Here is a 27,911-nt window from a genome sequence, read left to right on the forward strand (position 1 = left end):
CCCGCGGGGGGGGGCTTTATAGGGGTCAGTAATGTTCAATCTGTCAAGTTTCGCAATATGGCGTTCCGCGTGTCTGGAATTAAAGTGCGCAGTGAACTCTGACGGCTTGAAATCGACGCTGGCGCCATTCGTTTTTGCTCACCGTACGCGCTCTTCTTCCTGCCAACATGGCCGTGTAAACAAAACTAGTCACGTGACGTCCGGCGCTCTACAGGGGGCGTCCGGGTGGCGTGGCGGTCTATTCCGTTGTCTACCAACACGGGGGTCGCCTGTTCGAATCCCCGTGTTACCCCCGGCTTGGTCGGGCGTCCCTACAGACACAGTTGGCCGTGTCTGCAGGTGGGAAGCCGGATGTGGGTATGTGTCCTGGTCGCCTGCACTAGCGCCTCCTCTGGTCTGTAGAGGCGCCTGTTCGGGCGGGGGGGGGGGATAGCGTGATCCTCCCACGGCGCTACGTCCCCCTGGTGAAACTCCTCACTGTCAGGTGAAAAGAAGCGGCTGGCAGCTCCACATGTATCGGAGGAGACATGTGTTAGTCTGCAGCCCTCCCCCGGATCCACAGAAGGGGTGGAGCAGCGACCGGCACGGCTCGGAAGAGTGGGGTAATTGGCCGGATATAATTGGGGAGGGGAAAAAAGGGAGGGGGGGGGTCCAAAAAAACAAAAACAAAACTACCCAACAGTATATGAAGTAGTCAGACAAGCTACAACATAAAAATACTGCTAACACTATGAAAGGGAGTATTTTTCAGAATGAGTACTTTTACTTTGGATATTCAAGTACATTTCACTGCTACTACTTCATTACTTCTGCCTTTTCTGACACTGTGGTATTGCCGCTTTGACTGAAGTAAAGGAGATGAATACTTTTTCCAACACTGCTTAGGAACAGAATTTTTTTTTTTCAAAAAATCTGCAGAAAGCCCTGAAGTTTTAGGCAGCGAAGAGACGCACGAAGACCAATATAGACTGAAATTGGAGGATGTGTTTTCTGGTCAAAAACCCAGCTCTAAAATTAGCATGGATGTAAATTCCTGAGCATTTCCGCTTTTTGAATCAACACATGGAACGGAGCACTCCCCAGGGTGAAAAACAAAAAAACAAAAAACAAAAGGAGGGTGAAAGGGGGGGGGAGTCATACATGTACAGCTTCATGGTGACATTTCCTTTTTCGTTTAAATGTACAGTCACTATAAGATGATGATAGACGTCTACCAAAACCACAAGAAGGAGGACAGCTATTAAAGTGCGAGCCGAGGTCCCCACACAGAGGAATCCACGCGGCGGGGACAGGCTTTAACTTGCAGGCGTTGGCTCTGGACGCCTATAGCTTTCAACACAGCCATCACACATGCTGCTGTGGCCTGCACTTACTGTAAGCCCTTGGATAGGCTTATGGCTGACATTCTCTCTCTCTCTCTCTCTCTCTCTCTCTCTCTCTCTCTCTCTCTCTCTCTCTCTCTCTCTCTCTCTCTCTCTCTCTCTCTCTCTCTCTCTCTCTCTCTCTCTCTCGCTCGCTCGCTCTCTCCCTTTCTCCCTCAGTCGGTGCATCCCTCCTCCAAACACGTATTCCCTCCATGAAGACAATTATACACATGAAAACCAAAACATAAACGCCTGGAGTATTTGGTTTAGACACTGAAATGAGCGTTCACATGAATCTATTCATAGATACCATACAATCATCCAATAAATAGCATGGCTCTGTTCTGGTTTTTCCCTCATGAATAGAGGACGGGGAAAGAAAGAAGAAGAAGAAAGAAGAAAAAAAAAAACGTCCACCACACTCCTAGACAGTGGAAGGATGAATGGCATGGAAAATGGTGGAAGACTTTCTTGGTTTACAATCCCCACACAAACCCAGGACTATTTCTAGGCATGCCATTTGTTCGTAAAAAGGAGGCGAGCGGAACTCGCAGCCGGCTGGAAGTCAAGGACAAGACTTGATTCTGCCTTAGCAGTGGACCCAGGTTCCCATGCAGTCAGTCTACCTGAAGGGTTCTCTCGCTACTCTTTGTTGACCTACAGATTAATATGCCAATATTGACATTCCTATTGCTAGTAAGTTGCTATCTGGGGAATGCGTTAAAGGCTTTGTTATGTGCATCAGTCATCAAAAGGGGATTTTTCTTCTCCAAAGGGAAGGCGCCAGGGCCACGTTCATGCTAATGCGAGGTCAAGGTAAATGATAAGGGGAAGGGCTTGGTCAGGGAGGCGCCTGGCTTTAAGTCGATGAAATAATCTATAGGCCATTACCCACCTCATTATATGAAACAACATTTGACATCTATCCGTTTAGATTTACACAGCAGGAGGTGGGGTTATCTGTAATCAAAGGGCAAATCACAAGGTGAACTCCGCATGACAAACATGCGTGTGCAGACTCGGGACCCACATTTGCTTTACAGTTAATATTGTTGGGTGGCACAGTGGCGCAGTGGTAAGCGTGGTCGCCTCACAGCAAAAAGGTCCTGGGTTCGAGTCCCGGGGTAGTCCAACCTTGGGGATGACCGCGGGTCGTTGTCCTGTGTGGACTTTGCATGTTCTCCCGTGTGGACTTTGCATGTTCTCCCGGTATCTGCGTGGGTTTCCTCCAGGTGTTCCGGTTTCCTCCCACAGTCCAAAGACATGTAGGTCAGGTGAATCAACATTACTAAATTGTCCCTAGGTGTGAATGAATGTGTGTGTGTGTGTGTGTGTGTGTGTGTGTGTGTGTGTGTGTGTGTGTGTGTGTGTGTGTGTGTGTGTGTGTGTGTGTGTGTCGGCCCTGTGACGGCCTGGCGGCCTGTCCAGAGTTTCTCCCCGCCTGCCGCCAAGTGACTGCTGGGATGGGCTCCAGCATCCCTGTGACCCTGAGAGCAGGATATGCGGTTTGGATAATGGATGGATGGATGAATGGATGGATGATTTTTTTTCTGCAGGCAATCAAGCTAATCCCCAGAATATATGTTACCAGCTGCAAGTATGGGAGTAACTCCCATCAGTCACGTCAAAGGGAATAGCCAGGTTGAAGTGCAAACATCCCGTCTCAACAGGAATGAAAGAGAAAGTCACTTTATTTTGTCACTGTATTCTTACAATTAATGTGTTCTCTGCATGTAACCCATCCTATTGTATAGGAGCAGTGGGCAGCTGCAGCGTCCGGAGACCAACTCCACTTCTTCTTTCCATCGCCTTGCACAGGGGCACAGACAGGAGTATTAACCCCAACATGCATGTCTTTTTGATGGTGGGGGGAAACCGGAGCACCCGGAGGAAACCCACGCAGACACGGGGAGAACATGCAAACTCCACACAGAAAGGACCTGGGACGGCCCGGGGTTGGAACCCAGGGCCTTCTCGCTGTGAGGTTAACCGTGCTAACCACTGGACTGCTGTGCCGCCCCTAAAAAGAGATAATGTCTACACAAAATCCTGCACTCCACTCTTCTGTAGTGCATCTCACACATCAGGCGATGGCAAATGGAATTTCATTTTTATTGCTCTGCAAATGCAATGGAGGAAATGTCTAATCAACAAAAAGGGAACATCAAATGTTCTTATCATGACTGAGAAAACAACATTTAATCATAATCCCAACTCAGTGTTTATTGCGACAAATAAATAGAAAGTCAAAAATAAATAGACTATTAAATACAGTATAAAACAAGGAAGATTTTTGCTTTTTTTTTTCCCCCTAATGGAACTCCCACAATATCTGGAAAGGTAGCAAACATCTCTTAAAGAAAACTATCTAAACTGAACAGTGATTTGAAAGTTAGCCAAATATGCCTGGTAATAGATAGTCAAATCATACAAAAAGGTAAAAAAAAAAAGACAACGAAGAAGAAAATATCCCTTTTCCAACGATAGGTCTACTAACTAAGGTAAATAATACAGCAAAAATTCAAGTAAAAAAGGGTGTACATTAGTTAGAAAATGATTTGCAGTCATCTTTAAGAGGGTTGGATAGACCGTCCGCTGCCTACGAACGGGGACGACCCGTGCGGTCCTCCCGTAAAACAGGCACTTCAGAATGTAATTGAATACATGCAACGGACAGCCTTACATCGAGCCTCAAGTGTCGCCTGGAACATTACAGCACTTTGTGTCTTCCTACAACGATGTACCTCAACAGAAACATGAAGAACCAAATTCAGAATCACAGAAGCTTCATCTAGGCTCTGCTGTAAGACAGAAAAACCAAACTTTGAAATTACATACCAAAAAAAAAATTTAAAAAAATCTCATATCAAATTGCATCACAAGAGTCCTTGTCATTAGACCAGTTTTTTTTTCTTCGGCATCTGTAATGTGGTCACTTTCTTCCTCTCTCTTCACCACCAGTTTGTTATATAACTGGCAAGTACCCACTTCATTCCAACGTTTTCCTTACTTACGCAACATTTCAATCCCTTTCAACGGCATTTTCACTCCCGATTAAAGGACAACCACAGAGATTATCATTTATCACTGTCGTTATCATCATCATCATCATTATCATATGGGATAACATACGACCACAATTCTTAATCAAGTGCTACATTATAAGCGGAGTTCTTTAACCCAATTATTTTTGGTATCACCCTGAAAATAATCATTTCTGCAGACGCTGGACATGAACGGTACCTTATTATGTCCTCTCTTTTTCATAGAACTTGATTTATATGATCATAGCTTAATATCTGATAAAACCAGCGGCAGGTGTCACAGTAAACCGATAACAGCCAGCTCGCTGGTTTTTCTGCGTTCATATATCAACTCCGATTCTTAAGCCTTCGGCAAGCCCAAGCTCATCTCAGCCCGCTCCATCTTCATTGATCCAACAGGAAATGAACTGCTCCTCCCATACAAGCACACTTACTGTACTTGCCGAATTATTTGATACTGGATGCAACCAACATAGAGTTTCAATTTGTATGGACTGAGGCCACTCAAGAGATTCGACTGATAAAAGCGGGACTAGAAATGAAAACGGGAAACACATGAACAGTGACTTGTATCTGTACAAAAGGCATGAGTAATAAAAATATATATTTAAGTATGCACAGTCTACTTGAAGCATTTATTACTGTAATATTTGCTTGATTCCCAATTGGACGAGATAAATTTGTAAATGTAATCTGTAAAGTTCTCAGAAGAAGGAAAATGTACAGCATGTCAGTCTGCTTTAGTTTGCCCCTTGGGTTGGCTCATCTCGTTTGTTTTTGCCAAATCCAAAGCTATTTCCGCAGCTCCGGCTCCGGCTCCGCTTAGCGTTCAGAGTTCGGACCGAGGGGCTGCCCGCTTCAGTGCCCGAGTAAAAACTCCCTTTGTTGTTGTCAAGATCACACCGCAAAAACACTCAGCGTGCTCGTCTGGTCTTTCAAACCCAGGATGCTGTAGGCGATTCGTTTCAAATGGCCGGGCAACCTCACACCGATGTTCTTGATGTCCCTGTAAAAGAGAGACATGAGAGTGTGCAGGAGGAGCAGAAAGATGATTCAAACTGTACCTTGGCCTCACTCCAGCTCTTTTCCCAGTACATCCTTCCTTTCATTTCTTTTTTTAAGTTATCACTGACTGATCCAAAGTGATGAATTACCATCCTGTAGCTAGCTCCATTCATGTCTGACTTGTTCACTCAACCATTGAGGGCTAAGTGTTGAAGTTAGTAATCGCCGAGGGTTTCAATTCATCTTGCACTTTAAAGGGTAAAAATGACTGTCACTCATCACCAGCATGTAATGCAAACCTGCAAAAAGCGTGCAATCCATAGTCAAAGCCTTAATCACAGGCTTAATTACCTACGAAGGATTCTCCTTGTCGGCCATGAATCACTTGCCTGGCAAGCAGACATGGGTTGTAAATAGCTGCTGGTTTTCTAAGAGTATTACCAGATGGAAGATTGCATTGCACTGCATTATTGCATTGCATTGAAACACAGGGCCGAGTCTCGTCATCAAATATGGCAAATACGTTAAATATGTTCGATGTCATCTACATCAAAATCTGTCTGGATTCCCCAAACCCAAACAAAATATTCTGCAATTCACTGCCCAAGTTTTCCCCCAAAATGTTGAACTCTTCCACTGAATGACCGCATTGTTGCTCCTTACAAGTTTGAGTAGAGCCAATTAGTCCTGTCATCATTAAGCCAAACTGTACTTTGATAAGGTTTGGTGGAGCATTGCCCAGTCTGAGCACTCGTCCTCAGTCTTTCCAGAAGAACTACAGTGCTGTCTGTGGGGCTTCAGGTTTCATCCATCTATTTCCCTTCTTTAATCTCCTCAAGTTCCCTCTGGTTCACAGCCTATTCTCTCTTCACCCTCCCCTCCTTTAATGTCGGAGAAGCCGCAAAGGCCTTTGCCCCTGAACAGGCAAAAGTGGCAGTTTAAGGCTGGAGCAAAAAGTGCTGCCCAGGAGCTGTGAGTGTGTGGGTGAAGGGAGAGAAGAGAGAAGGAATGAAAAAAAGGGAGGGAAGAAGAGTAAGGAATGGGGGAAACCGCAAGCCACTACCACCATGCGACCACAAATGAGCCCACTCTATCTTCTTCCCTCCATTATTTTTTCCATCTCATCCTTTCTTCAAGTTGTGACTGAGGCTAGAGACATTATTGTGCATAAACTATTTTGCTGGCTGTTAAAAATTGACCTTTTGGAAACCGAAAAAATAAAAATTCTTCAGGATATTCGAGACAGACCTCAAGATAGGGGGGAACACATGCTGGCTATAAAGCTGAGCTTATGTTGTCTCATTTTGAAAATCTTTCCCAGAATATACCATCTATTATGTATGTTACAAAACCTTTAACGAACGAAATCCGACTTACTCGTTCTTCATCTGTAGGACCTGGTCCATGGTGACGATGCCAGCGCAGGTGAAGTTCTCGCTGTACTGGCTCATTTTGATGGACTCCAGCCATTCTGAGACCGACCTGAAGGGGGATCCGTCTGAACCGCTGGTGCTGGGCAGGCGGATGGAGACGCTGGAGGTAAGACAGTAGTTCAGAATGAATCATCACCAGGCTTTTCCACCACAAAGACATTGAAAGTTGGCAGTAATTACTGTGTCGGGAAACGCCGAGGAAAACCAGTTGGTGTAGTTGAGACGAGGGCAGATTTGCATATGAACATGTCAACCCTTTGTCCCGTCTCACTGTAATGTACAGCCCAGAATATAACGGCTGCAACAGCTAATTGATAAAAATGATTAAAAAAAGAAAATAAAATAAAAGATAAAATAAAAAATAAAATATGTGGTGCACTGTGTCGTGAGCTCCATCACTGCAGAAGTGAAAATATTAAAAATGAACTGGCGTGGGTACAGGGGAGGTCTCAGGTATATCAGGTACAAAGTCCTGCAATGCAGCGTTTCCACACCCAGTCCTCAAGGAACCCCTATCCTGCAGATTTTCATTGTAACTCTGCATAGGTAACCCTGCTTGTACTTACTCAACCAATCATCTCACAGCACTTAATTATGCAAGGTGTGCAGCATCTGACATAATTTATTGCTGATTGGTTGAATAACTACAAAAAGGTACCTATTCAGGGTTGCAAAGAAAATCTGCAGGATAGAGGTTCCTTGAGGACTGGGTTGGGAAACACTGCTCCAATGTGTGGGAGCGCTTTGAGCCGACGTCAAAGGCGACAGAGTTCTGTAAAATGTGCTGAATTCACCTGACGTTACGGTACAATGGTAATGCACACACACCTCCACCAGGTCTGTTTGACACAAATCAAATGAGTTTGTCGTAACGGCACGAGTTATGTTATTCCTTCATCTTCATCAATTTGGGAGGTGGCGAGTATTGGGCCAGATGCCCTACTTGCCAAAAGGAATGCGAAGCGGTGTGGTTGCCTCTCGCTTCCTGGTGTAGTGATCACCGCGGGTCCATCAGGACCTTAGCATATGGCCGCTCCTACGCAAATGTGTCCGCAGCAGCACCTTCTCATGGTTAGGGATGCCCCCCGAAACCCGGTTCTAAACGGGAACCGGTTCTAAATTAGTAAAAACCGGAGCATTTTTAAGATCCGACGTTTTCGGTTCTGCTATCGGTAGTCGGTAGGTACTCGAGAAATCATGGAGTGAGATTTATATTGTGGCAATTGTGTTTTTCGAGGAATGTAAACGTCGCGAACATAATCTTGTTTGCCTTTTTCTCCATCTCTATGTCTCTCTCTCTTACTGCGCGAGGGGCGGGGCTGTGCTGTGCTCCACACACTCGCTCACACACGCGCAGACAGCTCTGCTCAAGGGCTCATCATGGCGGAGAGAACTAAACGTTCAAAAGTTTGGGTATATTTTTCAAAAGTCGATGACAACAACGCTCGTTGCCACAAGTGCAACAAATCATTTGCCAGTAAGGGTGGCAATACAAGCAATCTGTCGAAACATCGTTTGTCGAAACATGGTATTAATCTGCAGAAATGCGGAGTTTTCCACTGCTTTGCTCGTAGTGTTCCATCCACGTCCACTGCAGGTAAGCCGTATGAGCCATAGATACGGAGTTAGCTAGGCTAATAACGAATTATTACGAATAGGCCAACAAATAAAATATAATTGCTTAGCTAATTGTTTAGCTACAAATATATAAGCCATAGATACGGAGTTAGCTAGGCTAATAGCCGGGGACACTATAAGTCAGGAGAAATCACGACTCCTGCCGGAGAAGGCAGATATGTTGATTTTTCTGCAGAAGAACTGTTAGGATACTGTTCTAGGTTCTTGTTTGTTTGAACTTCCGTTAGCCTTTTGCTGTAAAAATTTATTTTTAATATATATTTTTTTTTTCTTTATCTTTATCTACTTTTATTTTTTATCTTATTTGTTGTTGTTGAATGTTGATTATAAAGTCTATAATTCAGACGCATTTAAAACATTGCTGCTACTGTTGCTGCTGAATAAATAATATTTGTTTATATTTATATAAAGTTATATAACAGAATAATAAAGCAATGTCGATTCTGTTCTTAATTAAGTGTCTTTTTTCTTGCATAATAATCAAAAAGAACCGATAAGAGTATCGATAAAGTACCGAACCGATAAGCAGTACCGATAAGAGTAGTAGTATCAATAAAATCCTAACGATACCCATCCCTACTCATGGTACCTCCTGTTTTTCACAAAGTCTGCTGCAGGGGCGACCGGGTTCATGGTCGGTATAACCGGGTGGGTCGACTGGACTCGTTAGCCTTGGTTGGCAGCCAATTTAGGAAGGACAACTCTGATTTCAAACCCAGGAAGATGAAGCTCGTTAGCCTGTTGGGCAGTTCCTCTAGGAGAAGGATAACTTTGATTTAAACCTCCGCTGCCTTGACTCATTCATTGACTACCTCAACAAAAAATAATCTTTAATGACAGTCTGTAGTGATGCAACCCGGTACTTTTTACCTTTTATCCGTACTCTTGTAATACCTGACTGTGTAATTTCTTGAAAACTGCTGTGAACCAAGTTATATTATATACATTTTTTCCCTTTCTGTTGTCGTTTTTGTGTTAATTTTTATTTTATTTTGTTTTATCTTGTTTGCGTGTGTCTAACTGAAAAACTGAAAATAAAATATTAAGAAAAAAAATAATTTGCACTGTCGACCTGATGGGCTTCCTGTTGCACTAAATGGTAAAAGAAAAAAGAAGAACACACAGACAGACGTACACAAAGAGGGCAGTGAAAGACTAGCAACTCTGGCTTTCACCTTATTACTTTATCGATCCATGTGAAACCCACTGAGATTTTAAATCTCTTTTACAGGGGACACGTGCTCAGATGCACACATTACACAACATACTTTACAAATTCACACACACAAGTTATAAACTCATTTAGAAAAATAGAAAACATAACAGTACAAGATCGATGGTCACCTCTCGACTCTCGCTGGCTCTTCAGTCTCATTATAACCATTTTGCCAGGCATGACGGCGTGTGCAGGGGAGCCCCAACAAGTGCTTTTGGATTTTGTGATTTTCAGAATAACACCCCCCCGTCTTTTTCCCCCCAAATTTTACTTGGCCAATTACCCCACTCTTCCGAGCCATCTGGGTTGCTGTTCCACCCCCTCTGCTGATCTGGGGAGGGCTGCAGACTACCACAAGCCTCCGCCGATACATGTGGAGTCGCCAGCCGCTTCTTTTCACCTGACAGTGAGGAGTTTCACCAGGGGGATTACGTTACCCCCCCCCAGTTCCCCCTCCCCCCCGAACAGGCGCCCCAACTGGCCAGAGGAGGCGCTAGTGCAGCAACCAGGACACATACCCACATCCGGCTTCCCACCTGCAGACACGGCCAATTGTGTCTGTAGGAACGCCCGACCACGCTGGAGGTAACACGGGGATTCAAACCGGTTATCCCCATGTTGGTAGGCAACGGAATAGACCGCTACACCACCCAGACGCCCAACACTTTACAACTACAAACAACACACGGCACATCAATACAACATAGCGCTTCACTGGCCTGCTACCAGGAAAGAAGGTAACCGTTATTTGATTAGCTCTGCCTTGGCTATAACATTCTCAGGGTTATTAGATGTATACTCTTGTGGTGTAACTTTTCTGGTGGGTTTATAAATCTTACCGTGGGTCAAAATCTGCGATGGGCTTAAGGGAGTCAGGGCTCCGCAGCAGCTTGTCCAGCAGGCTGACTATGTCGGGGAAGCGAGGCCTCTTGGATCGGTCCTGCAGCCAGCACTGCAGCATGAGCTGGTACACCGCTGAAGGACAGTCCATCGGCGCTGGCAGCCTGAAGGCCTCATTGATGGCTTTCATCACCTGCAACAGTATTGGTAACACCGCATCTGAATTTGTCCTCACTGGTAGGTTAGAAAGTTAGCGCTAATGTTCATTTTAACATCAGCCGCACACCGGTTAATGTTGGTCACATCATTACATTCTTTTAGATCGTACGTCTGAGGGAATGGCTAGGGACAGACTGTACGTCTTTTTTTTCCCCCATGGGAAGTGGAAAAAGTAATAGCTAACTGCTAGCACTGAATCTTACCTCATGGTTACTCATGTCCCAGTAAGGCCGCTCCCCGAAGGCCATAACTTCCCACATGACAATACCAAAGCTCCACACGTCGCTTGCAGAGGTGAACTTCCTGTATGCTATAGCCTCGGGAGCGGTCCAACGAATGGGGATCTTACCGCCCTGTTAGAAAGATGGAAAAACAATCGACTTAGAATACAAACTGTTGACTGACATATTTATTTATTTATTTATCTATTTACTGATTATATTTGCATCTCCACCCATCCCATTATCCAAACTGCTTATCCTGCTTTCAGGGTCATGGGGATGCTGGAGCCTATCCCAGCAGTCACTGGGCGGCAGGCGGGGAGACACCCTGGACAGGCTACCAGGCCATCACAGGGCCGACACACACACACCTAGGGACAATTTAGTACGGCCGATTCACCTGACCTACATGTCTTTGGACTGTGGGAGGAATCCGGAGCACCCGGAGGAAACCTCATCTCATTTGTCAAATATGACTCAACCCTCACCTCACCAACAAAAACTACAGCAGTGAATTTGATTTGGTGAGTGAGTTGGGTCAAGTTTGTGCAAGACATTGTTTAGGCTAGTGTTTCCCAACCCAGTCCTCAAGGAACCCCTATCCTGCAGATTTTCTTTGCAACCCTGAATAGGTACCTGTTTGTAGTTATTCAACCAATCAGCAATGAATTATGTCAGATGTTGCACACCTTGCATAATTAAGTGCTGTAAGATGATTGGTTGAGTAAGTACAAGCAGGGCTACCTATGCAGCGTTCCTTGAGGACTGGGTTGGGAAATGCTGGTTTAGGCGACGCTAACACGCTGAAAGGTCAATATCAACTCACACTAGTGGTATATGTCCCTTCTGGGTCGTCCTCCAACACTCGGGACAGGCCAAAGTCAGAAACCTTGCACTCCAGGTTGTTGTTGACAAGGATGTTGCGGGCAGCCAGGTCACGGTGAACGTAGCTCATATCAGAGAGGTACTTCATACCTGCGGCGATCCCACGCATCATGCCCACCAGCTGGAAGGATGACATCTCACAATCGTGGTCCTGATTGGGATTGACAAATAGATATTCAGTCCATTTAATTTTGCCTCAGTTCAATAGTGCATCTTTACACAGGGGCAGCATGCTGTGACAGAGCAAATACATGTAATGAATTAAGAGTGGAATAATTGAAACACAGACCCAACAATACAAACAAAAAATAAAGCCCTCAAAATGGAGGTGCCGCTTGCAGTCACTGTAACAACAGTTGCAGCTCTACGAAGGCTCTATGAATACATATGGCTTGTGTGATGGACTTACCCGAAGGTACTTGTCCAACGCTCCATTCTCCATGTATTCAGTCACAATCATGGCATGTTTGACTGCAAGCACAAGAAAAACATAAAAATATGTATCACCTGTTGCCCAAGCAAGTGTCCTACACCTCCACACCACCAACAAAACAACAAAAAACAAAAAAAAAACGAGCAGTGATAACGAAAAAGTTGGCACTAAGTAAGCCAGTAGTAAATGGAGACCCTTACATTTCGTGACCACCCCCTCCAGGCGAATGATGTTCTGGTGGGAGAACTGCCCCATGATGGAGGCCTCACTGAGGAAGTCCTGCCTCTGCTTCTCGGAGTAGCCCGGTTTCAACGTCTTGATGGCCACTGCAACCTCCTTCCTTCCCGGCACCTTCAAAATCCCACGATACACCTCGCCAAACTCCCCTTCAGGGCACCACACAGAAACACAGTCAATTTGGTAAACAGATCTCAGATGAATGTGTTTTTTTAATATGTCTTCTCAGGTTTCCAACTCTGAGGGAGCCTCTCTGTGTAACCGAGAGAGGGTAAACAAGGAAGTCGAGCCGACTGTTTGGCCCAGGGCTTTTTTTACAGAGGTGTGTGCTGGCTGGGTGTTGAGAGAAGCAATGTTATATGTGGGAGCATGGGAATCAGCCGTCATGTGGGGGAGGAGGGGGAGCAGGGTATGGGCGTGGGAACCAGGGGCTAGGGGTGGGCGTGGGGGTATAAAAAAAGGGATCAGTGGTTCAAAGGGGAAAGGTGGTCACACTTGAGCAAACTCATCATCTGTGAAGGAGCTAGGTGAGGGTATGGGAGGCGCTCTGAAAACCTCCCAAAAACACAATTTCTGCCACAGTCCCTTTTGTTTGATTGTTCGCTTTGACTTTAAGTGTGCTCTCAGCCGAAGCACATGGAAAACACAGCCAAGTTACCACACTGAAATATGTTGAAACTTGCCGAGTGAGAACGCGGCCACAAACATGCTAATCTAGCTAAAGTAACCACTGTCAGTCAAACTGCTGAGCTGCAGGAAAACACAAAGTATAACTGTGACTTTGGGGACTAGAAAAATAAATCTTTCAACATTTCTAAATTAAGCCTGGGGCAGATTGTTTCAGTAGCATTCTCACTCACCAGCCCCGATGACTTTCTGTTTGGTTATGTGGCTCGGGTGGATTTCACTGGCAAACTTGAGGATGGCTGTATTGGGGTCCTCGTATGTATGCGGATCCACGTACGTCTTCAGAGGCTTCAGTTGCTCTAGGAGATTCAATGAATAGATACATGTAAGTGAAGAATGACAAAATAACGAGGAGAGGGAAATAAAAGAGGGAAAATCCCCGTATTTTGCCTACCTGAGCTGGAAAAGTAGGTGTCCTCGGGTCCTTGTCTTGCATGAGAGTTTCTCCTCCTGAATAAATGATGAGAACATGAAAAACAAATCAAAACATTCGAATTAAAATCAATAATTGCCCCCCCAATTGTATCCGACCAATTACCCCACGCTTCCGAGCCGTCCCGGTCGCTGCTCCACCCCCTCTGCCAACCCAGGGGAGGGCTGCAGACTACCACATGCCTCCTCCGATACATGTGGAGTCGCCAGCTGCTTCTTTTCACCTGACAGTGAGGAGTTTCACCAGGGAGACTTAGCACGTAGGAGGATCACACTATTCCCCCCCAGTCCCCCACCCCCCCACCCCCGAACAGGCGCCCCGACCGACCACAGGAGGCGCTAGTGCAGCAATCAGGACACATACCCATATCCGGCTTCCCACCCGCAGACACGGCTAATTGTGTCTGTAGGGACACCCAACCAGGCTGGAGGTAACACAGGGATTCAAACCAGCGATCCCCGTGTTGGTAGGCAACGGAATAGACCGCCACGCCACCCAGATGCCCACTAATTTTTTTTTTTACCATTGTTTAATTTGCTCTTTTTGCCTTACTTCAAGCTCAGTGACACACATTTAACAATTTCTTCCCCAAGCTTTTCTGAAGATCCAGACTTCATGTGTCGCCTCTGTTCATATAGACACAGCCCTTTGTAAAGGCCGCCGACATCAGACCATGTTTGCCAAGCTGGTTTAAAGGTAGGAAAGCTGGCGGGGAGGTAGACGGACAGGCTACAGTCTGCTTCACAGGACAGGGTCACCTTTACAAACTAGTACAGAGCCAAGTGCCTCTTATCACCAGCCAAGTTTCACCTGAGGCTCGGTTCCAAAGGTCCCAACGCCTCCTTCAATATAATTACCAGGCAAAGACGAGGTGCAGTCAGAATGAATTCTTCACTTGTGAGTGCTGACACAAAGACCCAGGTTATAAAAGAAAATACAAGTTAGCCAAAGGGGACGGTGGGACAGGTGAGGAAAGTTAATGCAAAGACCATTTGGAGGTGCCACAAAGCAGGATGGGGGTGGGGGGGGTGTTGGACAGGAAAGAAAGAAAACAAGGAAAAGAGGTGGGAGGAGGTTGTTGCTGACCATTTGCGGATAAGGAGGACCACTACGACGATGAACAACATGGCCGCTCCTCCGATTGCCACACTGAAGATGGCCGTGGTGTTGTTTGGAGCCAGGTGTGGTGAAGCTGTAAAAGTAACACATTGTGATTACGTGCACCGCTGAAACTGCAGTCGCATTCTTACACAAGTCACACAAACTCATTTTCACATAAACACACAGAAGAACCACTGGTGTGTCCCCAAGTTGTGCAGCGCAGAGTATCAAAGCTGTTCACACCAACATGGTTCCCCGAAGTCGCATATTTCCATACCATCAGACAAGGTCTCGAACTCGTTCTCCATGCTTGAGCCTCCAGGGGTGCCCTCACTGCTGAGGGCCTGGACCCTGAACTGATAAGCTGTGCCTGGGGCCAGATCGTTGATCTGGACCGAGCTCTTCTCCAGGATCAGCACCGTGTACGTGGTCACGTCCAGGTTGTCATCCTGCAGGAATGAGGACGATGGAGAAGACAGAGAGTCGATGAAACAGAACTTGTTGTGATGGACCCAAAGCTTCATGAACGGGTTTTGTGATGTGTACATATACACCCCCCCCTTTCTCCCCAGTCTTCCGAGCCATCCTGGTCGCTGCCCCACCTCCTCTGCCGCAGACTACCACATGCCTACTCCGATACATGTGGAGTCGCCAGCCACTTCTTTTCACCTGACTGTGAGGAGTTTCGCCAGGGGGACGTAGCATGTGGGAGGATCACGCTATTCCCCCCAGTTCCCCCTACCCCCCGAACAGGCGCCCCGACCGACCAGAGGAGCAGCTAGTGCAGCGACCAGGACACATACCCACATCTGGCTTCCCACCCACGGACATGGCCAATTGTGTCTGTAGGGACGCCCGACCAAGCCGGAGGTAACATGTGGATTCGAACCGGCGATCCCCAATGGAATAGATCACTACACTATGCCCCGTATATATACATCCTTAATTTGTGCAGTTACTGTCACACAAAAAAGAAACTCAGACTATCACAATCCTAACCACCTCAAATGATCAGCACTGCTGTTGGTAAACGCAACAGTGCCACATGGGAGTGCAGTACCTTCTTGCGATAAGTGAGTTCGAAGCGAATGGGTCGTGACGGAGCCCGCGGCCGGGGGGACACAGCCCACGACAGGGAGAGGCTGGTGTGGGTCCTCTCATCCAGGCGCATGGATGTAACCTTGGGAGGGTCTGGGAAAGGGGTTACCAAGAATTTTACAAAAACACATATTAAAACATAATCTACACATCATTTGCATACCACATTTCAGGTCGGAAACACTTAAAGATGCTTTCCGAGGCGCTCACTGATCTTTGGGGTGGTGTTTGAGGTAGCGGACAATAAATATGAGCATAAACTGTTGAAATGCTGCTATTTCAGGTGCTGGATTACAAAAGTAGCTTGGCGTCATATCGTGGTAGTACGACTCCACATCATCGGTTCTAAAAGTGTCGCCGTCCCCGGTGTAAATACGTGGTGGGGTAATGTGATGTCTGACCTCCACAAAGCCACAGCAGGCACAGAGAGAGAGAGAGAGAGAGAGAGAGAGAGAGAGAGAGAGAGAGAGAGAGAGAGAGGTGCTGTTCAGCTCACTCCCGGTATATAGACCCTGCAGACGTTTTGTTATTCTAACCCCATTCACACTTGCCGTCTAACTCATAAACCCCCCCCCCCCCGGTTATTAAGTGTCGGGCCCATGTGTGAACGTGAGGCGGAGTCAACATCCTGTAAAAGCCGTATAGGACATCTGACGACATTTATTTACATTTACGTAAACGTCACCAAAAGACGACGGTGTGAACGAATGCGGTCGGACTGCCGTATTAAGGTGCTTTTTTTAGGAGCGAGAAAACCAGTCACAGGGAATGTGGCCACGACGCGGCTGGTGTTTGTCTGAGGCCAGAGATTTATTTGAAAACCAGTAAAAGTAAGAGCGTATCTAAAAATGTCTAAGACGGACCAAACGGGAAGTAAGGGAGATTTGTTCAGTCGGCACGGAGGAGGAAGCCAGCAGGCTGCTGAGCAGTAAGGCTGCGTTTATATGGAAACTCAAGAAGGCCAAAATAATAAATAGAAATAATGTCAGAGTTCCAGATGCCGTAGTTTACGATATAAAAGACATCCTACATGAGCAGGGAATGAGCCAGAAGGCACCGCCATGTCATTTCCTGTATGAACAAACACTTCCTGTAACTCTGACGGACAGAAGCAGTATGTGTGAACAGGGAAAACTGCCGACGATGCCGGAAAAACCATTCAAGCTACGTTGCATAATGTATGTGTTTTTTGGACCCCCCCCCCCAATTTTTCTCCCCAATTGGACTTGGCCAATGACCCCACTCTTCCGAGCTGTCCCGGTTGCTGCTCCACCCCCTCTGCCGATCCAGCCGGGGAGGGCTGCAGACTACCACATGCCTCCTCCGATACATGTGGCGTCGCCAGCCGCTTCTTTTCACCTGACAGTGAGGAGTTTCGCCAGGGGGACGTAGCGCCTTGGAGGATCACGCTATTCCCCCCAGTTCCCCCTCCCCCCCAACCAATGAGAGGAGGTGCTAGTGTAGTGACCAGGACACATACCCACATCCGGCTTCCCACCTGCAGACACGGCCAATTGTGTCTGTAGGGACACCTGACCAAGCCGGAGGTAACACAGGGATTCAAACCGGCGATTCCCGTGTTGGTAGGCAACGGACTAGACCGCTATGCTACCCGCACACTCTCAGTAGTGGATACTTAAAAAAAAAAAAAGTGGCTGTTGTGCCCTTTTTAACACCATTGGCATCCACATCTCTGTAATGGAAAACCCCGGGTAGTGGTGAGCTTCGTCACACGGTCATTTCCCAAGTTTTCGTCATAGCGACATCACCCCAATCCCTCTCCACTGTTTTTCTCCGTGCCAAATTTCCCTGCATTTTCTAAAACGGTAAGGTGAGTGGAGAGGATTTCATCACCCTTTAAAGATAGCATCTGTCATTACCGCTGCACAGACAGCTCTGGTGCACTTCATCAGCCTGGCTCACCTGTGTAGTGGAGCGTGGTGGTCAGTGTGGTGGAGGGAGGCTGTTTGTTTGCCCCGGGGTTTCCCTGGCTGGCAAACTGGGACACTCCACTGTGAGCCTCCACGATGAAGGTGTAGTTGAGGTGGGCGTCCAGCTCGCTCACAGAGACCCTGGTGTCGGTCAAACCAGTGCTGGCTGGCTCGTAGCGGATCTTCTCTCCACACGGCTGGCACATGGTGCCCTCACAGCGCTGGCACTCCACGCTGTAGGTGATGTCGCTGCGGCCTCCAGTGTCTTCAGGCGGGCTCCAGGAGAGGAGGAGTTTACCCGTGGAGAGCTGCGTGGTGGTGGCCAACAGGTCTCGTGGAGCAGAGGGCAGGCCTGAGGAAGATGGCAGGGGGGGGAAAGACAATGGTGTTGGTTTTGGAGTGGAAAATAGACGACAGGGATGCATACCTGTAATTAGTTTAATCAACAGTAATCAGCACCAGTGACTTATTTACAGGGTGTATGAGGTTTGCTTTATGAATCACTCGAACTGGGTGGATGCAGCCATCTGTGCAGTTCTGCTTATAAGGATAGTTTGGATTTATTGACATAAGGTGGTCCGAGTTATTTGCTAGTAGTGTAACTGAAGCATGGACATTACTCTGGTCAGTGAGCCCCGTTGGTCAGAGACCTGACTGCTGGTCCCAGTGAATGGGCAAAAAAATGAATAGCAACAAATGGGGACGGCTGATAAAACCTTTTTTTTTGGGGTGGGGGGGATTTTCCCCCGCCTTTTTCTCCCCAGTTGTACCGGGCCAATTACACCACTCTTCCGAGCCGTCCTGGTCGCTCGGAGTAGACCGCTACACCTCCCGGACACCCAGATAAAACCATTTTAAGCCATAATGAAACACACAAGAAAGAGAAAAAAAAAGCCAGCCGTCCACAAAATAATACAATATCTTTAGCATATTTCCGGTGCCCGGCCCTCCGACTGGCCACTCCAAACAGAGGCGTTAAGGTGCAGGCGTAATGCCTCTGTTTCGAGAGGCATTAAGCCTGTGACTCGCTGTTGACCCACAACGTCTGCTGGGTTAACAGTGAGTGTTAACCCAGCAGACGTTGTGAGTCCAGCTGTAACAACAGTTTTCCAAAATAGTTGCTGATGAATTAACCGCAAATGTAAGTTTTGCTCCATTCCTGCTGTATCACGTCTGTAACTCGGGGAAATGTGCCCGTCTAAAGTTACAACTTTATAGCCTGAAAATGAAAAGAAAATATAAAGAAAATATAAGGTATTAAATACCGTCAGCGACGGTGTGTGATCATGTCAGTCACTATAACCGTAGGTATTTTCTTTCTTAAGCCGGTGGTGTTTTTACTAATTCGTGTCCATATGTGTTGGCCCGCTCCTCCTCGTGTGAGTATAACGTATGGCCCTTCATTAATGCAGGGGGGAAATGTTACACCGAGTTTGCCCTGAAGGTGGGGGGATTTACATCCCCCTCCGGCACTTCTCCACTTAGCGTACCTCGCTGGTGTTTCACTTGCACTTAAAATCAAGTGTCACTACAAAACGAAGGGCCGGGGCAAAGGGGGTGGTGTGGGGGTGCGCCGCTGTCTGAAACAACAGACAGGCAAGCGTGATATGGCCTGTGAACAGCCTCCAGTGCATGGCAGTACACTGGCATTCTTCAACAACAAAAAAAGTAGTTCCACTACAGAGTGGTCTGAGAGGATAATGGAGCATTGGAAATAACACTAATGATCATTTACACTTAATGGCCTGTTTTATTATGGCTTAAAATGATTTTATTGGTTGTCTTTGTTGCTTTCCATTTTTTGAGACTAGCAGCTAGATCTCCAACCGCAGGACCCGCTGACCAAGACTATGTCCACGCATCATTAATCACTACTAGTGAGTAAGTCATACCACGTTATGGCAATAAATCCAAACCACCCCTTAAAGTTTCCATCTTCTGTGTTCTGTTAACATGTGCATGATGAAGGACTTCCTCCATGGAGGACGACGGACTATCCATCCATCGAGGTTGTTACAACGAAAGTGTGATCCTCACCTGAACAAGGTCCGGTAGTGGGGTCCTCGGGGGCACGGAAGAAACCGTCCACACAAGGGCAGAACAACGCCCCCGGATCCAGCCCGTGGGTGTTGGTGGGACACGGCTCACACATCCCGCTGGACGCCGATGCTTTGAAGGAGCCGGGCTGACATTCTAGCGACACAAAATGACGCATGCGTGAATGAGGACTTGCGTCATCCTCGAGCAACACAACATAACATCGCAAAGAGCTCATTTTTCCAAAAGATTCCTGCCTGTTTTGAAACATCGAGGTGCTGTAGTAACACTGAACTTTTCACCTTGCCTGCAGTACGGCAAGCTCGAGCGGCTACCATCTTGTGTCAGGGTTAAAGTTCAGGTTTGGATAAGATCGAGGAGTTTAGATAATGGGGGGGGGGGGGGGACGAGCAAGGCTCTGCACAGTGTTGACTCTAGTGATTGAGTACATTGTCCATCCCATGTAGGGCGATGTTTGATTCAGCACAGCCCGGCAACAAAACCAGACTCCCCTGCCTGGCTGACACTCCTGCTTTTCACATTTTCACCCGTCCTCCTCTACTGGTCCCACACTCCGTCTCAACAAACACAACCAGTCGTCCCGCATTCCACGGCAGCAAGTCAGTCATCTGCACAAGAAGCGCGGCAAGCGAGGAATCAGGACAGCGTCGAACCAAACGCGACCGACTCAAAGCAGGGCAACCGTTTGCACTTCAATGCTCTATTTTTTTCCGCCCCGAGAGAGAATCCCCGCAAAGACTTGTGAAACTGTATCGGTTAGATAAGATGTCGTCTAATTTCACACGTCCGACTCCGAATGGGGGGGGGGGAGCAGGTACCGGATCCAGCTGTGCATAGCGGCGGTGAAATATGAACTTAGTACGGTGTGAAATTTCACAGCGAGCGCGCCATAAAGGAGAGTGAAAATGAGAAGACTCCCCCCTTCAGCTCTCCAAACACATGCCGAGGGGGCCACCACTCACGTCCTCGCGCTATCCCTTTCATCCGCGTGCACACGCACGTATGCACTGCACACATGCACCCTTACGCCCATGTATACACAAAATATGCGTAAATGTATGTAAAGACCACACATGCCCTGAAGCAGAGGGATTATGTCCTCGCCCCACCATCTGTTCCTGCCCAACACACGTCTGCACACACACCCGCAGCATTTTCTCATTTAACACTTCACAAATGATGCTTGCACGTGCACATGCACACACACATGCACACACACACACTTGCTTTTTCTTCAGAGCTGTTTTTTTTTTTTGCATCCCCCCCCCTCCCCTTTTTCTCCTCAGTTGTACTTGGACAATTACCCCGCTCTTTCGAGCCCTCCCGGTTGCTGCTCCGCTCCTTCTGCCGATCCGGGGAGCGCTGCGGGCTACCACACGCCTCCTCCGATACATGTGGAGTCGCCAGCCGCTTCTTTTCACCTGACAGTGAGGGGTTTCGCCAGGGGGAAGTAGCGCGTGGGGGGGATCACGCTATTCCCCCCAGTCCCCCCCCCCCCCGTACGGGTGCCCGACCGACCAGAGGAGGCGCTAGTGCAGCGACCAGGACACGCGCCCACATCTGGCTTCCCACCCGCAGACACAGCCAACTGTGTCTGTAGGGACGCCCGACCAAGCCGGAGGGAACACGGGGATTCGAACCAGCGAGCCCCGTGTAGGTAGGCAACGCAATAGACCGCTACGCCACCCCGACGCCCTTTCTGAGCTGTTTACACGCATCTAAATAACTGGTGGATGTCCCAAGTTGTTGACTATGCAAATACATGTCAACATGGTTTTAACTGTGACAGAGAGGTACGCTCCCGAGTGTTTGAGAGAGCGAGAGAGACAGAGAGAGAGACAGCGTGAGAGAGCGAGACAGTGAGAGACAGAGAGAGAGACAGCGCGAGAGAGCGCGACAGTGAGAGACAGAGAGAGAGACAAAGAGAGAGAGCGAGACAGTGAGAGACAGAGAGAGAGACAGAGAGACAGTGCGAGAGAGCGAGACAGTGAGAGACAGAGAGAGAGGGAAAAAGGCACAGACTTGAGAAGGGGTGAAACATGTCGAGTGAACGACAGAGAGGGAGTTTTAATGTCGGCATCCAAACGGCAAGAAGGAAACCCAAGGACGGCGTGTAGATCAGATTCACAGAGCCGTATTGTCTTGATCCGTGGCCGGGCTTCCACTGTGGTCAGGCTGATTGAAGCTCGCTTGGAAGCCGCAAGTGACCACACGCACTACGGAAAAGCACTCCGCTCCGAGTCCGCTTACAGCGCATCAAGGAGATTTACTCGATTGAATATGAGTTTCCCCTTCGACTCCGTTCAGCGTTCCTCTAATTGCGGTTCATCAAGTTTCGACGGCGCCCACTGCCATGCCAAAGAGGTGCACTTTGACCAAATTTACATGTCAACTCAAATTTTGATGATAGCTGATCAGAAAAAGGAATACGTGTTTTTTTTGGGGGTTTTTTTTTTTAGTGTGCAACCCTTACACCGTACAGTCAGAGTCAGCTTTATTGGCCAAGTATGATTGAGATATCTGACTTGGGATATTGGGCTTGGTATATTGTCACAAAAAGATAGTAGAGGACGTTAGTCGTGAGGTGAGGATATTAAAACTAATTACAACAATTACTAAAAACATTGCTGCCAAGTATGAGCAATGTGTTATACAAGAGCAACACATAGCCTCATATATTACTCATTCCATCTTTCGCAACAGCCTCCATCCTCCCTTTGCCAGCTGTTTCATTAGCCGCCCATTGCTACTCATTAACGTGAACTCCACACAAGACAGGCGAGGCAGAACGCGGGTGGAGAAGGAAACAGGAGGGCCAAGAAAAAGAGAGGGGAATACTGTAAGCCCGCTAAGGGCCGAAGAAAAGGAGGAGGAGGAGAAGAGAAAGAAAAGGGACGGGAGAGGCAGGGTTGTGCCACTGAGTAGGGGGAACAGCTGCTGCCTCAATCCCCAATTCATATCCCCAACGCGCCTACCTCTCCTCCTCGTAATCCCCAAATTCCTTCGTCCCCTCCCTTCCCTCCTCCCGCTCCCAGCTAAAAGGACTCCCAGCTAACCCATTAACATTACTATTCACTATTGACCAGCAGGCCAGGAGAATGCCATGCCATTCAACTGCTAAGAAAACACACACCCACACACACACACACACACCCACACACACATTGGAAATAGGTACAGCCAAGATGCCGCATTGCAACTGAATAGAGACGGACTGGCCTCTTTTTGGCGCTGCAGGGCCAGTTTGATGGCCGGCTGCAATGCATTGTGGTCAGGTCTGCGGGGACAACGGCATTACACTGTAAGCCGACTCTATAATCAGAGGACATTCCAGCATACACCACCCAGCAGGAGGCCTATAGCTGGCCCGCACTATAGTCCCAGCTTCACCCTACGTCTCCTTTAGAAAAAAGGCCGGTGAAATCAGCCCGAGCGACTGAAACGTGACTCACGGTGACAGTAAACGAAACCTGATGCAGTGAACTTGATGGCTGGGGTTTAAAAAAGGGGAATTTAACGAGGGATTCCTCGACAATAGAGCAAGGTCCGGTAAAGGGAATGTTCCTAGTTACATGGTGTGTGTGTGTGGGGGGGGGGGGGGGGGGGGGCTTTGTCTTTCTATTGCTGCTGGACACAACAGGAAGCAGGAAGTGAGAGGCTGACGCGGCGCTTCCTTCCTACGGCAGCCAATCAAAGCACGGAGCCAATAACACGGGAACCTGCCACAGAGTCCCGAGGCCGAGTAATAACCAAAATGGGAGCCAAAAAAAAAAAATCTGTCGACCCGTCAAGAACCGGGGAAGGGGTTAAACCTAAAGGGTGGTCCTTAAGAGGAACGCTATCCATTTCCCGTAAACAAACGTCTCTCAACATCTACTGAGCTGAAACATCTGAGTGACCTTCGATGTCACTTCCCCCCCCCCCCCGCCTCCTTCCTGTGGCGGTCTCTCCCGAGACGCAGGCGCTGGTCGTCATTCGAGAGGCCCCGTGTGCCCTAAAAGGCTCCCTGTTTGTTATAGTGAGCGAGTGCAGGGACCGGTTTCATTCTGAGAGCCCCGAGTGGCTCTGGAGGCGAACGGGGGCCCAGTTTGTCGACAGGAGTTTAGATGGATGAGATGGAGACAATGATGAATGTGTGGTCAGATGGATAGATGAATGGGTAACATGGTGGCTCGACAACAGGGCTCGCTCCCCCCCCCCCCGGGACCCGGGAAGTGGCAGGGGAGCACTCAGCGGAGAAGAGGGGGTGGGGGGGGAGGGCGGTAGTGCTTAGAGCTAAAAAGGTCATGTCTGCCTTGGAGCACTTTTGAGTTAAACTGTCCAAGGCTTACATGGACTCAATGGCCAACTAAAACAAACACACGCAAGCGGTGAGGAGGAGGAGGATGAGGAGCGGCAGCGGTTGGCAGTTCATTTCATGGTGAAACAGTGGAATATTTTAAGTATGGGTGGTGAGCAAAGAAGAAAAAAATAATCCTAAGAGAATAAATAAAATGTCTAGCATTACCACCAACACTGTCGCGTTGCAATAATAAAGTAAACATCCATCCATCCGGAACCATCGGCACCATCTGAGGAGAACGCCACTACACGCCACGCCTCTCCTCAAGAGTTGAGTTACACGCCATGCGTGCAGGTAAGTCACTTCTTTGTCTGCGACCTCTTCCACCGCTGCCGTCGGCCATTACAACCCCCCCCGCCCCCATTCACTCCTGAGCTGGTCTGAGTTGTGATGCAATATGTCATGTCGTTTTGTTTGTATGCATGTGACAGCATGTCATTAGCATGCTGGGGCCGGGGTGGTGGCGGGCGAGGCGGGCGGTTGGGAGCTGGAGGTCTTGATACAACAATGGGGAGCTCTGATTAGGATGGTGAACGGGTAATATGAGCCAGGGGTCACCGAGGGAAGGTAAAATGGTGGGGTGGGGGGATGGGGTGTTGCTAAAGGTGTGGGGGCTGGTGGGGGTGGGGGCGGGGGGCATTAGAGAAAAGGATTAGCTGACCAATGGAGCAGCTGCAAGGGCATTACATCTGTTTTACAACGGCACTCGGGCTTTCATCTTGGTTGTTAACAAACACAATAAATTCCCTGATCCCTTTCTCCTCTCACACTCCCTGTCCCTGTGTGAGTAGCAGAGGAGAGGAGGAGTGACAGAGGGGGAGAAAAGAGGAGTCCAAGAGGCCCGGTGCCTAAAGTTGAGAGCTGACCCATTGGAAGTACCATTTCATACATTAACAGGAGGGCAGACGTGATGGCTTTCAGCGTCCCCCGCCGGCCCTCCTCACACTTCGCTCCACCATAGCCGGGGTCGCCTCCTCTCATCCCCCCACCCCCCCACCCACCCGGCTCTGGCATGTCGGTCAACCCCAGACAGCCAAAAGACAACAAAACCCGACAGGACATATCGTAGACCCTGACAGCTGTCCGCTTCCTTGTTTGAACTCCACCTCCCGAAAAAAAAAAGGGGGGGGCAGGGGGCACAAACGTAGATTGATAAACAAAATGAGTTGGTGGGCAGGACGAAACAAAACAAAACAAAAAATTTAGTTGAATGGGGCTGCCAAGCGTGGACCAACAATGGAAAGCCCTAAGCCAACGAGCCGCGGAGTCAGTGCGGGATTAGGTGACCTCCGGTTTCCGCTCTGGCTCATCCTGTTGCTGGTGGTGCTGGTGGTGCTGGTGCTGAGGGAGGGAGACACTGACACAGGGAAGGAAAGTGCTGATCTCACACTCCAGCAGCACAATACCAATACAATACACTCCACGTCGCTCCGCATCTCCCCCGGCCTGAAGCCTCCAGACCCAGGAATGTGATCAAGAGGAAATACGGCCCCCCCGTATATACACACGAGGGGGGGTGTGTGTGTGTGTGTGTCATAGGCCCAGTGTACTTCGTCAAAGGGCCCTGTATAGCTGAATACTGCCATACAGTATACCTGGTGATGGTGTTTAGGCCTGACGGGCACAAGTTTCAAGCTTGTGTATCGTTTGATTAAAATCAGCTGCTTAGACTTTTATTATTCAGACTTCAGAAAGTAAAATAGGCCCACCTTTTTGGCAAGGTAACACTGTGACAGCACACACAAAGCACCATTATGATCCCTACAGGAGGAGACCGCGTCGCCACGGATGTCCTCGTGGGCTGACTCAGGGCAGACGTGTTGTGGACACGTTGTGGGGTCACATCCTTCTTGTCCCCATTGTGTCCTTTTGTCTTTCCCCTCTCCACCGTACACTATCCAATAAAACCGAGATTACAATGAAGTAACGCTAACAATAGGCTGTTCGAGGGACGATCCGAGGGCTCATCCCTCCACGCTGTGCTGGTTAATGCCGAGCATTCAGACGCTAATTAATCCTCAGTTATCACATTAAGCAAGCTTTTCAAACCTTAAAATAAGGAAACCCCGCGAATCACGTTTTCTAATCTCCAACCCGGCTCCGTTTCCTGCCATCTTTCTGGTGAATTGGGACAAATCAGTGGGGCTCTGTCCGCTCACATGTGGCCCGACAAGACGGTGCATGACACCGCTTACGAGCATCTTCAGAGTCCACCCCACCCCCGCCCGCCCCTCCATCCATTATCTAACCACTTCCTTGAGGATCTGCCAACCAGACCGGCTTTGACTTGGCACGGGATCTGAGAGACCTGTTAATTTAAAGTAATTATGGAGCTTATGCAAAGCGCCCGCTCCTCTTACCAAGCAAAAGGAGTAGCAGTTTCTGCACAGACTGTACACTTTCATGACGCACAGCCCTGCCAGATAAGTCGTCAGATACTGACTCCTCTTTTTTGTTGGATTTTCCTCCCTTTTTCTTCCATTGTACTTGGCCAATTACCCCACCCATCCGAGCCACCCTGGTTGCTGCTCCACCCCCTCTGCCCATCCGGGGAGGGCTGCAGACTACCACGTCTCCTCCGATACATGTGGAGTCGCCAGCCGCTTCTTTCACCTGACAGCGAGGAGTTTCGCCAGGGGGACGTAACACATGGGAGGATCACGCTATTCCCCCCAGTTCCCCCTCCCCCCCCGAACAGGTGCCCCGACCGACCAGAGGAGGCGCAAGTGCAACGACCAGGACACACACCCAAATCCGGCTTCCCACCCGCAGACATGGCCAATTATATCTGTAAGGATGCCCGACCAAGCCAGAGATAACAAGGGGATTCGAACCGGCGATCCCCGTGTTGGTAGGAAACAGAATAGACCGCCACGCCACCCGGATGCCCCGATACTGACCGACAGATAAGTCATCAGATGCTGACTTTTTTTGACCATCTGTATGGGCTCCAAGGTTGCGGAAACTCAGGAGAAAGGGACACAACCGATACAGGGGTTTTGTCCCCCGACAGGAGCAGGACTCCATAATCCATAGTCCTGAGATGGTCAGGGTCCTGAGGTGGGGTCCTGTATTCCCATCAGTCAGGGCAAAACTGCAAAAGACTTAATTTGTACATTTTATTTTTATCACGACGATGGGAAAAGTTGACTTGGATAAGAGACGGGGGGGGGGTACAGCACGGAGGAACTTTCTGGCATGATTCTGATCTTAAACCAGCAGATGCACTTGGGACCTCAGTGGCGGTCAACTTAATCGCTCTCTCTCTCGCTCTCTCTGAGCGAATCTCTGAAAAAAATCTCTCAGCAAAAAAAAAAAAAAAAAAAACCCCGACCATTTGCTGGACAAAAGCTCATGTGGCGAGTAACACTTGTTCCCAATCTCCTTGTGCTATATATACAACCCAACGAGGAAAAACTACACAAAGTACTTTCTGGCACGTACGCAGCGCAAACTCTAGCCCACGCCATAAAGCTCCTCTCCCATAAGGCACATTTATAACAACAAAAACAAACAGCCGGCTCAGGTTTTACATCTTATCTTGTTCTACACTTCATGGCCAATATGCGAACGGAGAGTCCGTTTCCCGTGGACAAACTTGACGGTCCCCCAGAATAAAAAGACGAAAAAGAAATAAAAAGACCCACAAATAGAGGAACGCTACGCAGTTTCGTTTTTTTTTTTTAACGCAGAACGACAACTTATTTATTTACCGGGGGAGTAAGC

General features: G+C 48.3%; 1 protein-coding gene across 1 annotated transcript in view; it reads right to left on the reverse strand.

Moving 5' to 3' along the window:
• Nucleotides 1-3,468: 3,468 nt before the first annotated feature.
• The window catches only part of epha2b (eph receptor A2 b), a 28,755-nt gene continuing 4,312 nt past the window's right edge, over nucleotides 3,469-27,911 (reverse strand). Inside the window, 14 exon segments of the mRNA XM_056274947.1 lie at nucleotides 3,469-5,414; nucleotides 6,791-6,946; nucleotides 10,540-10,733; nucleotides 10,963-11,112; nucleotides 11,807-12,016; nucleotides 12,275-12,336; nucleotides 12,499-12,684; nucleotides 13,396-13,521; nucleotides 13,617-13,672; nucleotides 14,742-14,847; nucleotides 15,034-15,205; nucleotides 15,817-15,947; nucleotides 17,778-18,137; nucleotides 19,823-19,978. Of these exon segments, the coding sequence (XP_056130922.1) occupies nucleotides 5,306-5,414; nucleotides 6,791-6,946; nucleotides 10,540-10,733; nucleotides 10,963-11,112; nucleotides 11,807-12,016; nucleotides 12,275-12,336; nucleotides 12,499-12,684; nucleotides 13,396-13,521; nucleotides 13,617-13,672; nucleotides 14,742-14,847; nucleotides 15,034-15,205; nucleotides 15,817-15,947; nucleotides 17,778-18,137; nucleotides 19,823-19,978 (2,174 nt within the window). The 3' untranslated portion in view covers nucleotides 3,469-5,305.

Source organism: Lampris incognitus, chromosome 2, assembly GCF_029633865.1.
Source record: "Lampris incognitus isolate fLamInc1 chromosome 2, fLamInc1.hap2, whole genome shotgun sequence".
Taxonomy (NCBI): Eukaryota; Metazoa; Chordata; class Actinopteri; order Lampriformes; family Lampridae; genus Lampris; species Lampris incognitus.